General features: G+C 38.4%; 1 protein-coding gene across 1 annotated transcript; it reads left to right on the top strand.

The window, feature by feature from the left end:
• The first annotated feature begins 2680 nt into the window (after nt 1-2680).
• skp1 (S-phase kinase-associated protein 1) lies at nt 2681-12480 on the top strand. The gene is made up of 6 exons (XM_051680666.1): nt 2681-2764; nt 3377-3473; nt 3587-3660; nt 5498-5641; nt 10968-11108; nt 11209-12480. The coding sequence occupies exons 2-6, from the start codon at nt 3377-3379 to the stop codon at nt 11242-11244; spliced, it is 492 nt and encodes a 163-aa protein (XP_051536626.1). The 5' UTR covers nt 2681-2764; the 3' UTR covers nt 11245-12480.
• The last annotated feature ends 289 nt before the right edge of the window (nt 12481-12769 follow it).

Here is a 12769-nt window from a genome sequence, read left to right as displayed (position 1 = left end):
TCTCTGATACTGCTCAAAGCTACAGATGTGTAGTTAAAATAATCTGTCAACACATGGTGGTAAGGGATAACTTTTGGTTCTTCTCACAGTAGTTGAGACTGTTGATTCAGATTCTACAAAGAAACATGTTTCCCGTGGACATGGAAATCTGAAAATATTGTGATTTCAAGGCCTGGAAAAAAAGTCTTTAAAAGCAGATTTGTTTTTATTATCTAGCTAGCCTCCACTCTAAAATATTAAAGAAAATTCAAGCCAATCTATTTAAATGATTTCTAAAAGTACTTATTACAATCTATGAGAGATTTGAAACATGTTAAAGCTGAGTTCATCACTGATATTTGTGCTTCTGGGATCCAAGTTTAATAAATGGTATTGAATATAAATAACACATTACAATGTTTTATTTTGGGATTTTTCTGGTTTGGATGTTACAGTATAGTCACAGCTGGGAGACACTGATACTATTTTTTTTCGTTCCTGTGTTCTCTAAATTGTGTTCATGTTAAAGAGCTAGAACAGACTCTGCACATACAAGCTTTGGTCTCGATTATGTAAACAAGTGACATTCGCCTAGTGGGCCAAGCTGATTGGCCAGTCGCTGGTTAGTAGGTCGGCGCTGCCAGAGAGTTGTTGTTAGCAGAGACGGACCACTTCTGTTTAAATGAGTGGGAGAAATTGGAACGCCCAACTGTCAACGGTTGTGGAAAGGAAGTCCCGCCTTCCAGGTAAAAGAGCCAATCATCTTTTTTAGATACAGACATCGCCTGTCCGTCAACTCGAAAACGCGCATGCGTATTAGCTATACAAGCCGGGAAAATTGCGTGTTTTAGTGTAATATGAGGTAAAGAAGCACAATTTATGATTCCAGTATTATAAAATTGTATTGCTGATTTGAAATATGTTCTTTGATCGTAATCTTGACCCACCGTTTTTTTTTTTTTTTATTTCTGTGTTCCCCCATTCAACTAGATAGGAGCTGCACTGTCATGACTGAAAATAGCCTCCCGAGAGCGTTCCAAAAATAGCCGACAGTGGACTGACTTGCTAGAGAAACTTTGGCTCGGCTCAGCAGAATTTGGTGGCTGCAGAAATTATGTTTCACTAATTGCTGATGGAGTCATTTCAGAATCAGAATCAGAATCAGCTTTATTGCCAAGTATGCTTACACATACAAGGAATTTGTCTTGGTGACAGGAGCTTCCAGTGTACAACAATACAAAAACAATACAAAAACAGCAGCAAGACATAGATAATAATAAAAAATAATTATATACATACGTACTACATACACACACAGACACACACATACATACATACACACATACACACATAATGCAATCTAATACAAATCTGTTATCTGTTATGTACAGTGCAAATGTTTTTTTTGTTTTTTTTTTCTTCAGAGGAATGAAATGGCAGAAGAGGTTGGATGTGTTGGATAAATATAAGAAAGACTAAACTGTGTATTGCCCCATTGAGCAATAACTATGTGCAATTTAACTGTTCATGAGATGGATAGCCTGAGGGAAAAAACTGTTCCTGTGCCTGACGGTTCTGTTGCTCAGAGCTCTGAAGTGTCGGCCAGAAGGCAATAGTTCAAAAAGGTAGTGGGCAGGGTGAGTGGGGTCCAGAGTGATTTTTCCAGCCTTTTTCCTCACTCTGGAAGTGTATAGTTCTTGAAGGGGGGGCAGGGGGCAACCAATAATCCTCTCATCAGTCCGCACTGTCCTTTTGTAGTCTTCTGATGTCTGATTTCGTAGCTGAACCAAACCAGACAGTTATTGAAGTGCAGAGGACAGACTCAATGACTGCTGAGTAAAACTGTATCAGCAGCACCTGTGGCAGGTTGAATTTCCTCAGCTGGCGAAGGAAGTACAACCTCTGCTGGGCCTTTTTCACAATGGAGTCAATGTGGGTCTCCCACTTCAGGTCCTGTGAGATGGTAGTGCCCAGGAACCTGAATGACTCTGCTGCCACAGTGCTGTTTAGAATGGTGAGGGGGGTCAGTGTTGGGGTGTTCCTCCTAAAGTCTACAATCATCTCCACCGTTTTGAGCATGTTCAGCTCAAGGTTGTTTTGACTGCACCAGACAGCCAGCTGTTCAACCTCCCTTCTGTATGCAGACTCATCGTCATCTCGGATGAGGCCGATGACAGTGGTGTCATCTGCAAACTTCAGGAGCTTGACAGAGGTGTCCTTGGCGATGCAGTCATTGGTGTAGAGGGAGAAGAGTAGTGGGGAGAGCACACATCCCTGGGGGGCACCAGTGCTGATTGTAAAGGTGATAGAAGTGAGTTTCCCCTGTCTCACAGAAAGCTGGTAATCCACTGACAGATAGACATGGGAACAGAGAGTTGGTGTAATTTAGGAATATGTGTACTTTGACATATAGGCTACCATGCTACTAAACAACTGCCCTATTGAAATACCATTGTATTGTACATGGCACTCCAAAGTACTTAAATTAATTCCACTGTATTACCATAGCACACAGAAAAAGAACACTATTACCATAGTCCCATGTCAAAAAACATAGTGCCAACGAGCTGGATATTACCATGGCAATCTGATTAATAATTATAATATTATTATTACACACTCTCTCTCACACACACACACACACACACACACACACACACACACACACACACACACACACACACACACACACACACACACACACACACATCACTCTCTCTCTTTCTGATTGCAGCGAGTCTCAGGCCTTGTTGAAGTTCAGTTTGATCCTTTCTTCGCGGTCACGGTAAGAACAGTATCAAATCTCTGACACGAACATGTCAGAATTCATATTTATATAGTGGAATTATGTTGTGTGTGTAATATTGTTTGATATAATAATACTTGAGCCCGGCTGAGATGATGAAAACAGCGGTTGCCATGAAAGACCTTAAGCCGCACTGCTAACATTAGCATCACACACACTGATGCTCTTAATTGTTATTATGATGTTTGTATCCAGCTTTAAGAAATTATGAATCCTACAACAGTCACTGTAAGTGTTTTAAATAAAGCTGTAGTTATAGAAACATTCTGAAAGAGTAATATGCCTAGATATAAAGCGTGTTTTAGCGTGCTGGATAATGAACTGGTTAAATAGATTTGTTTCTGTTTTCTCACACTTTCATTCTAAAGGCGTAATCATCATTTTAATTGTGTAATATAAGCACTATTGAAATAAATTAGTCTCAGTCATATTTTTGTTTATAATGTTTGAGTGCTTGTTAAAGTGAGCTAATACATCTAGCATGAGCCATTAGCACGAGTGATTTTTAGATTCCTGTTCTTTCATATGAATGTTTATAACTCTTGAAGTATCTTATTATTTATGTTGTTGTTGTTTTTACTGTTCCTGTAGATGCCGACTATTAAACTGCAGAGCTCTGATGGGGAGATGTTTGAAGTGGATGTTGAAATCGCCAAACAGTCCGTCACTATAAAAACCATGCTTGAAGGTAATCTCAGCTCAGATGATGTTTCATGTACAAAGTCATGTTTTAATGACCCATTCACACTGTGCTAGATGTATTAGGCTTGTTTGGACTAAATGTGTTTCTTTTATGTTCAGATTTGGGGATGGATGATGAAGGCGATGATGATCCAGTCCCTCTCCCAAATGTTAATGCAGCTATTCTGAAGAAGGTGAAACATCAACCTCTCACAACATTTACAAGTTGCATTAATGAGATTGGCATTAGACTCAACATCACATACAATGTTTTGTCATTAGCTAGTATCACATAGCCAGACTTTTCACTAACTACGTTTCCATCCAACAAAATGCAACAAAAAGGTGTAGCACATCAAAAAGTTTACGATATAGCTGATGGAAACACAAATTATCAGTAAAATTTCACAAGTGTCGACATAATATTTTTGTTTAACTCTAGCGCATAAACTCTATGTCGATACGTCAAATGTCATGAAAAACTGTTTTGGAAACACTTTTTGTCAAGAAAATTGGCATTAACGCAAAAATATAGTCACATGACAGAATTTACCCCAATTGTTTGCCTGTGTTAAACATGACGACAAGGAATACATCCTTGAAAGCCAATTTATTGTACGTGAAGCATTACTCGCACTGTTCCGATACTGCAAACACATCTTCGTCATGACACTTCCAGGAGTGCTAACACGCATATCTCGTATCATGGACCTGTCATCGACAAGTGCACGGAGAACAAATGAATGGCCACTCTTTGTGATTAATTTAATCCATCGGTTTATTTATTAAAGTTGCTTTTCCACACCATTCAAAATAATAGACGGCAGTCATGGAATTAGCCCACAATACAAAAAAACATATTTCTGTGCACAAAGATGTTTTAAATAAAAAATAGATGCACAGTTCTAGTAGAAAAGCCTCAGTGTGCTTTTTTGGAACACAAATTATTGTTTAGCTTACTTTTGAAAAAATGCCAGCAAATTCCCTCTAATAAAATTTAATAATTTACCAAACTATTAAAGCATTACATTTTTTAAATTACCAAACTAAAACATTTTTTTAAATTAGCCGTACCCTGTTCTGTAGACGAATAAAATCAGCTGAATGACATTCTCAGAATGTTCTACACTTTTTTTCAAGACTATAAACTATCAGAATTATTTGTCCAATGCCGAGTTCACTTTCAGAAAAGGAGCTTTTGAACATTTTAAAACTTTTACATATTTCAAATCTAACCCTCTTTACTTCAGATCACATTTGCTGAGCTTCTTCAGAAAATGTAAATTGTATTATGACGCTAAAATTAACGGCCAAAAAGACACAAATCTCACTAGAAATTCAACTGTCGATTGTTCTTTTGAGAGATGAAGGCTATTCCATGAACTACTGTCTTGAAAAAAGAAAACAAACGTTACCAGTGAAGAGAAGACTCTTGGATGTTGGCATTTTAGGCAGACTTTCAAAGAAAAAGACACTGATAAATAAGAAGAAATGGGTAGAATGTGCAAAAGAACTTGAAATATGAAGTGGTACATGATTAGAAATAAGTAAGCCTATTATGGATGCATGAATCAAAGTCTGAGGTGTTGAGCTGAGAAATCTGTGAGAAGAGTTCTTCAAGCTAATTTTCTTTGAGAAGTGCTGCAGAAATCATGTGATGAATAAACTGACAGCTAGAATGCACAAGGTTACATTCCTGCAAGTAGAGGATGAACAGAAAGTTATGTAAATAAAAATAGATTTACTATAATTCTTTATTAAAGCATCCTTGAAGGAAAATATTTTTTCTTTCATAAACTAAAACTTCATAGTGTGAATGCATTGCGGGCGGTTCATGGGTGTACCGTCTGAGGCTAAGAGAAGTTGCTGTATGTGTCAGTTTAATTAATTTGAATTAATTTGTACATTTTGCACTTTCATTGGCTTAAGCTCTGGCTTCCACCTCAGCTAAAATTTCTACTCTTGACACAGAGAAGAAAAAAAACATTCTACCTGGACTGAACCTTACAGTGACTTTTAATATGCCAACAGGTAATTCAGTGGTGCACCCACCATAAAGATGACCCTCCTCCCCCAGAAGACGATGAGAATAAAGAGAAAAGAACTGATGACATCCCTGTGTGGGACCAGGAGTTCCTCAAAGTAGACCAGGGCACCCTCTTCGAACTCATTCTGGTCAGTAAAACTGATGTCACTGTTTGTGCATTGACTAATGTGGTATATGTGTATCATGTATTGGTTAGAAGCTGTGATTTTACATTGTTGAGTAGAAGAGAATCAGGTTTGGAGATCTGTAAAGCAGTCCTACATATGTGGTTTAAGCTGTCCTTTAGGTAACTCAGATCTTTGCCTCATGAATGTTGAAGGCATTGGTGATGATGAATTTGTTTGGATTCAAGATTATCCAAAAGTTTTACTGACTTCAAAAAAAAAAAAAAAAAAAACATTTATAGAAGTTCTCAATGTTTAAGTATAAGACCTTTAATGTCTTCTTTAATGATGTTCCCTTCTCACTCGCACAGAAAAATGCCCTCTCGCAAGACGAGCAAAGTAGCTATGGAAGTCACGGTGGTGGTGCGTGAATCGGATTTCCGAAACGTTGTCTTCAAAGTTGCTATGGATGTTTTCACATTTAAGGCTTCTTTAAATCTGTGTGTGCTTGTAAGTTATTTTCCTGCCGAGCGGGCTTTTTCAAGTGCAGGATCATCGCCTCAGGTGCTTCAGGTCCAGTCTTTCACCGGACCATGTCGACGTGTTAATTTTGCTCTTTAAAAATGTATGCTTTATAGCAAGTAGCCTAGAAAATGACTTTTAGGCTAGGTATGCAAATTATTTTTACCCTGTTGATCAAGGAGGCTATTTTCAATGATGTGCCGACTGCTTAAACTATCTTTTATTCTGTGTGCACGTCATGTTGTTCATATGGTTTATTTAACATTTCTCACAGGCCTATTTTTTGCTGTTCTAGTAGGGCTGTTCCGGTGGCAATTTTTTACCACCGCATTGGTTAAGGGCCAATCACCGCCTGTGAATGGTGTTACACGGTTGACGGGCGGGGGAGGGAGTGCGCGCAAATTACGTGTTCATTGCACGTTAAACTTTGAAAAGTGTGTAATTGAACACAAAATAAAAATTAAGCACTTTGTAAAATATAACAAAATATTAAAAAAATTATAATAATTTGCATTGGTTTTACAATTCTGTCTGTTACTGGACTATACAGCCGAATTTATACGTCAGTAAAGTACACGTCAAAGACTAAAAATATTCCAGGTGTCAGATTCTTTTAACATCCAATATTCAGGATGACTAAATATCACTAAACAGCTGAACAACAATAAAATAGATCAGTCCGACCTTTACTGAAAGCTTTTCAATTGCAAGATGCTTTTAATTTTTTGTGAGTCATGATGTTTCCAGCTGCACTCAATACACATGCAGAACGCAGTTTAATCTCTTTAATGAAATTACACACAAAAAGGTTTGAGTTATTTGATTCCATTTGCAAAAATGGGATTGAGGATTATTTTAACAATTTTAATTCAAACATTGTTGACAAAAATATGATGAGAAATAAACAACACTGCAAGATATTACCAATGCACTGACAATTTTTTAGAAGAAAAATCTTGTTGAATAAAACCTGGTTTATTCAAATGATCCAGTCTTAGTATTGTGAGGATTTTCTTTTTCATATATACACTGGCGGCCAAAAGTTTGTAATAATGTACAGATTTTGCTCTTATGGAAAGAAATTGGTACTTTTATTCACCAAAGTGGCATTCAGTTGATCACAATGTATAGTCAGGACATTAATAACATGAAAAATTACTTTTACAATTTGAAAAGAAATGTTCAGAACTTCTTAAACTAGTTCAAAGAGTTCTCATCAAAAAATCCTCCATGTGCAGCAATGACAGCTTTGCAGATCCTTGACATTCTAGTTGTCAGTTTGTCCAGAATCTCAGGTGACATTTCACCCCACACTTCCTGTAACACTTGCCATAGATGTGGCTGTCTTGTCGGGCACTTCTCACGCACCTTACAGTCTAGCTGATCCCACAAAAGCTCAATGGGGTTAAGATCAATAACACTCTTTTCCAATTATCTGTTGTCCAATGCCTGTGTTTCTTTGCTCACTCTAACCTTTTCTTTTTGTTTTTCTGTTTCAAAAGTGGCTTTTTCTTTTAAATTCTTCCCATAAGGCCTGCACCCCTGAGTCTTCTCTTTACTGTTGTACATGAAACTGGTGTTGAGCGGGTAGAATTCAATGAAGCTGTCAGCTGAGGACATGTGAGGTGTCTATTTCTCAAACTAGAGACTCTGATGTACTTATCCTCTTGTTTAGTTGTACATCTGGCCTTCCACATCTCTTTCTGTCCTTGTTAGAGCCAGTTGTCCTTTGTCTTTGAAGACTGTAGTGTACACCTTTGTATGAAATCTTCAGTTTTTTGGCAATTTCAAGCATTGTATAGCCTTCATTCCTCAAAAAAATGATTGACTGACAAGTTTCTAGAGAAAGCTGTTTCTTTCTGGCCATTTTTGACCTAATATTGACCTTAAGACATGCCAGTCTATTGCATACTGTGGCAACTCAAAAACAAACACAAAGACAATGTTAAGCTTCATTTAATGAACCAAATAGCTTTCAGCAGTGTTTGATATAATGGCAAGTGATTTTCTAGTACCAAATGATCAATTTATCATGATTACTCAAGGATAAGGTGTTGGAGTGATGGCTGCTGGAAATGGGGCCTGTCTAGATTTGAACAAAAATGACTTTTTTCAAATAGTGATGGTGCTGTTTTCTACATCAGTAATGTCCTGAGTATACTTTGTGATCAGTTCAATGCCACTTTGGTGAATTATACCAATTTCCTTCCGAAACATAAAAATCTGTACATTATTCCAAACTTTTGGCCACTAGTGTGTGTATATATATATATATATATATATATATATATACACACACACACAGTTGAAGTCAGAAGTTTATATACACAAAGGTTGAAGTCATTAAAACTAATTTTTTTAACCACTCCACAGATTTAATATTAGCAAACTATATAGTTTTGGCAAGTCGTTTAGGACATCTACTTCATGCATGACAAGTAATTTTTCCAACAATTGTTTACAGACAGATTGTTTCACTTTTAATTGACTATATCACAATTCCAGTGGGTCAGAAATGTACATACACTAAGTTAACGGTGCCTTTAAGCAGCTTGGAAAATTCCAGAAAATGATGTCAAGCCTTTAGACAATTAGCTTCTGATAGGAGGTGTACAGAATTGGAGGTGTACCTGTGGATGTATTTTAAGGCCTACCTTCAAACTCGGTGCCCCTTTGCTTGACATCATGGGAGAATAAAAAGAAATCAAAAAGACCTCAGAAAAAAAAATTGTGGACCTCCACAAGTCTGGTTCATCCTTGGGAGCAAGCCTGAAGGTACCACGTTCATCTGTACAAACAATAGTATGCAAATAAACACCTTGGGACCACGCAGCCATCATACCGCTCAGGAAGGAGACACATTCTGTCTCGTAGAGATGAGTGTAATTTGGTGCAAAAAGTTCAAATCAATCCCAGAACAACAGCAAAGGACCTTGTGAAGATGCTAGAGGAAACGGGTAGACAAGTATTTATATCCGCAGTAAAACAAGTCCTATATCAACATAACCTGAAAGACTGCTCAGCAAAGAAGAAGCCACTGCTCCAAAACTGGCATAAAAAAGCCAGACTACAGTTTGCAAGTGCACATGGGGACAAAGATCTTACTGTTTGGAGAAATGTCCTCTGGTTTAATGAAACAAAATTATTACTGTTTGGCCATAATGACCATCGTTACATTTGGAGGAAAAAGGGTGAGGCTTGCAAGCTGAAGAACACCATCCCAACCGTGAAGCATGGGGGTGGCAGCATCATGTTGTGGAGGTGCTTTGATAGGAGGGACTGGTGCACTTCACAAAATATATGGCATCATGAGGAAGGAAAATTATGTGGATATATTGAAGCAATATCTCAAGACATCAGCCAGGAATTTAAAGCTCGGTCGCAAATGGGTCTTCCAAATGGACAATGACCCCAAGCATACCTCCAAACTTGTGGCAAAATGGCTTAAGGACAACAAAGTCAAGGTATTGGAGTGGCCATCACAAAGCCCTGACCTCATTTTGATAGAAAATTAGTGGGTAGAACTAAAAAAGCATGGGTGAGCAAGGAGGCCTACAATCCTGACTCAGTTACACCAGTTCTGTCTGGAATAATGGGCAACTTATTGTGAGAAGCTTGTGGAAGGCTACTCAAAACGTTTGCCCTAGGTTAAACAATATAAAGGCAATGCTAACAAGTACTAACAAAGTGTATGTAAACTTGTGACCCAGCTGAAATAAAGCATTCTCTCTACTATTATTCTGACATTTCATATCCTTTTCTTCCCAATTTGGAATGCCCAATTCCCAGTTCGCTCTTAAGTCCTCGTGGTGGCGTAGTGACTTGCCTCAATCCGGGTGGCGGAAGACGACTACTCAGTTGCCTCCATGTCTGAGACCGTCAATCTGCACATCTTATCACATGGCTTGTTGAGCACATTACCGTGGAGACATAGCGCACTTGGAGGTTTCACACTGTTCTCCACGGCATCCATGCACAACTCCCCACGCGCCCCACCGAGAGTGAGAACCACACATTATAGCGACCGAGAGGAGGTTACCCCATGTGACTCTACCCTCCCTAGCAACTGGGCCAATTTGGTTGCTTAGGAGACCTGGCTGGAATCAGTCAGCATGCCCTGGATTCAAACTTGCTACTCCAGGGGTGGTAGTCAGTGTCTTTACTCGCTGAGCTACACAGGCCCCGCAACATTTCACATTCTTAAAATAAAGTAGTGATCCTAACTGACCTAAGACAGGGAAGGTTTTCTATGACTAAATGTCAGGAATTGTGAAAAACTGAGTTGTTTTTGGCACCATTCTAAGTAAATTCTAGAGACTGTTGTGTGTGAAAATCCCAGGAGATCAGCAGTTACAGAAATACTCAAACCAGCCCATCTGGCACCAACAATCATCCATTCGATTATCTAATCAGCCAATCGTGTGGCAGCAGTGCAGTGCATAAAATCATGCAGATATGGGTCAGGTGCTTCTGTTAATGTTCAAATCAACCATCAGTATGGGGGGAAAAAAGTGATCTGCCTATGTAGACAGCAAGCTAGCTCACTAGGTTTTGGAAAAGAGACAGTGTGGTTAGAGTTGTGTTTAAACAGGTGACGACACTGCGATCTGAACAGAAAATGTGCCACGTTCTTGCATGATGTCGCCACAGCTATAGATTGCCTCACCGCAAGTATTGACACGAGTTGTCTTTCATGTATCAAAGAGGCAGGGAAAGAACAATGCTTCTACATGCCACACAATGGCTGCTGCTTCATTTGCAATGTTTGTAATGGCCTCATCAAGCACACTTCCATTTCCTCACTTTCATCTTTCTTTCCTTTGTTTAGGCGGCAAATTATTTGGACATCAAAGGTTTGCTAGATGTTACTTGCAAGACGGTTGCAAACATGATTAAAGGCAAAACCCCAGAAGAGATCAGAAAGACGTTCAATATCAAAAATGATTTTACAGAGGAAGAGGAAGCCCAGGTAAAGCAAATGCTCATTTCCTGTTTCTCCTCAGTTGAACTGTGCATGCTGTAATGTGCTTCGACTTACCAGAATGTTCTGTGTTGTGCGTTTGCTGCAGGTACGCAAGGAGAACCAGTGGTGTGAAGAGAAGTGAAGAATATCCTGATACACTTTAACACTACCAATTGTTCCAGAAAACAAAAATGATTGAAAAATTGCACTGTGCTTTTCATATTTGTTCAGATTCAACACAAATAAACAGTCAAATCCCTTGTGTTTTGCTAGCATGACCATTTTCATTGCTTTGTGTGGAGCAAAAGCTTTTTTTCTGTTTTTCCATCATTTACTTCACTGGAATGAGGAGCCTTCACCCTTATTCATGTAGAAAACACGCACTCCCTTTCGTGGCTGCTGTACAAATGTTTTTTTGCTGTTGTTTTTTTAACAGAACTTTATCAGCAGAGTTAAAAGTAGATTCCTTTTTCTTTTTGAGAAATGAACAAACACCGATCAGCCACAACATGACCTCTCTCATCAAAAAGGCATTTTCATCCGCAGAACTGCCGCTCACTGGATGTTTTTTGTTTTTGGCACCATTTGGTATAAATTCTAAAGACTGTTGTGTGTGAAAATCCCAGGAGATCAGCAGTTACAGAAATACTCAAATCAGCCCACCTGGCACCAACAATCATGCCACAGTTGAAATCACTGAGATCAAATTTTATACACATTCTAATGGTTGATGTGAACATTAACTGAAGCTCCTGACCCGTATCTGCATGATTTTATTCACTGCACAGCTGCCAGATTATTGGCTGATTAGATAATCGCATGGATGATTGTTGGTGCCAGATGGGCTGGTTTGAGTATTTCTGTAACTGCTGATCTCCTGGGATTTTCACACACAACAGTCTCTAGAATTTACTCTGAATGGTGCCAAAAACAAAAAACATCCAGTGAGCGGCAGTTCTGTGGACGGAAGTGCCTTGCTGATTAGAGTTCAGCAGAGTATGGCCAGACTGGTTTGAACTGACAAAGTCTACGGTAACTCAGATAACCCCTCTGTACAATTATGGTGAAAAGAACAGAATCTCAGAATGCTCATAGGCAGGTGGTTTTAATGTTGTGGCTGATTTGTGTATAGCTTGAGGGGATTTTATAAACCTAGCCTTATTTGTGCTGATGAAATTTAACCATATAGGAAATCTAAAGGTTGAAATGTTTGAAACATGTCTTGTGAACTGGAAGAACTTGTTAAAGTCCATGTGTATTCTTTCAATTTATTTACTCTGCTCATTGTATTGGACAGGGAGTCTTTCACAGTTCTGCTCGAAAATGGTTATCAATCTTTTAATTCCAAAAAATAAAACTATTATTGTGGGATTTGTCATTTTTCTGTGAGGCATTTCAATTTTCTGCATCATTAGCTTATCTTTTCTGAGTCTGTTGCAGGCTGATTGTTACAGTTGTGCCATTCTAGCATCTGGTACAAACATGTATTTCTTTCTTACCATCTTTTTGATGTGCTTACATTGTGAGAAGTAGTTTTGTTAACCAATATCAATTATACAATACTGTATGTACGTGTGTTTAAACACACAGTAAATAATCTAATATATATATACAGGTGCTGGTCATATAATTAGAATATCATCAAAAAGTTGATTTATTTCACTAAT

Source organism: Myxocyprinus asiaticus, chromosome 40, assembly GCF_019703515.2.
Source record: "Myxocyprinus asiaticus isolate MX2 ecotype Aquarium Trade chromosome 40, UBuf_Myxa_2, whole genome shotgun sequence".
Lineage (NCBI taxonomy): Eukaryota > Metazoa > Chordata > Actinopteri > Cypriniformes > Catostomidae > Myxocyprinus > Myxocyprinus asiaticus.
The sequence above is the reverse complement of the archived record's forward strand: the minus strand, read 5'-3'. Positions and strand labels throughout refer to the sequence as shown.

Excerpts from the sequence above, each read along its gene's own strand:
- skp1 (XM_051680666.1), top strand. The coding sequence starts at position 3,377 with ATGCCGACTATTAAACTGCAGAGCTCTGATGGGGAGATGTTTGAAGTG. Across the intron at positions 3,474-3,586 it reads TATAAAAACCATGCTTGAAG|ATTTGGGGATGGATGATGAA; the intron begins GTAATCTCAGCT and ends TTTTATGTTCAG. Across the intron at positions 3,661-5,497 it reads ATGCAGCTATTCTGAAGAAG|GTAATTCAGTGGTGCACCCA; the intron begins GTGAAACATCAA and ends ATATGCCAACAG.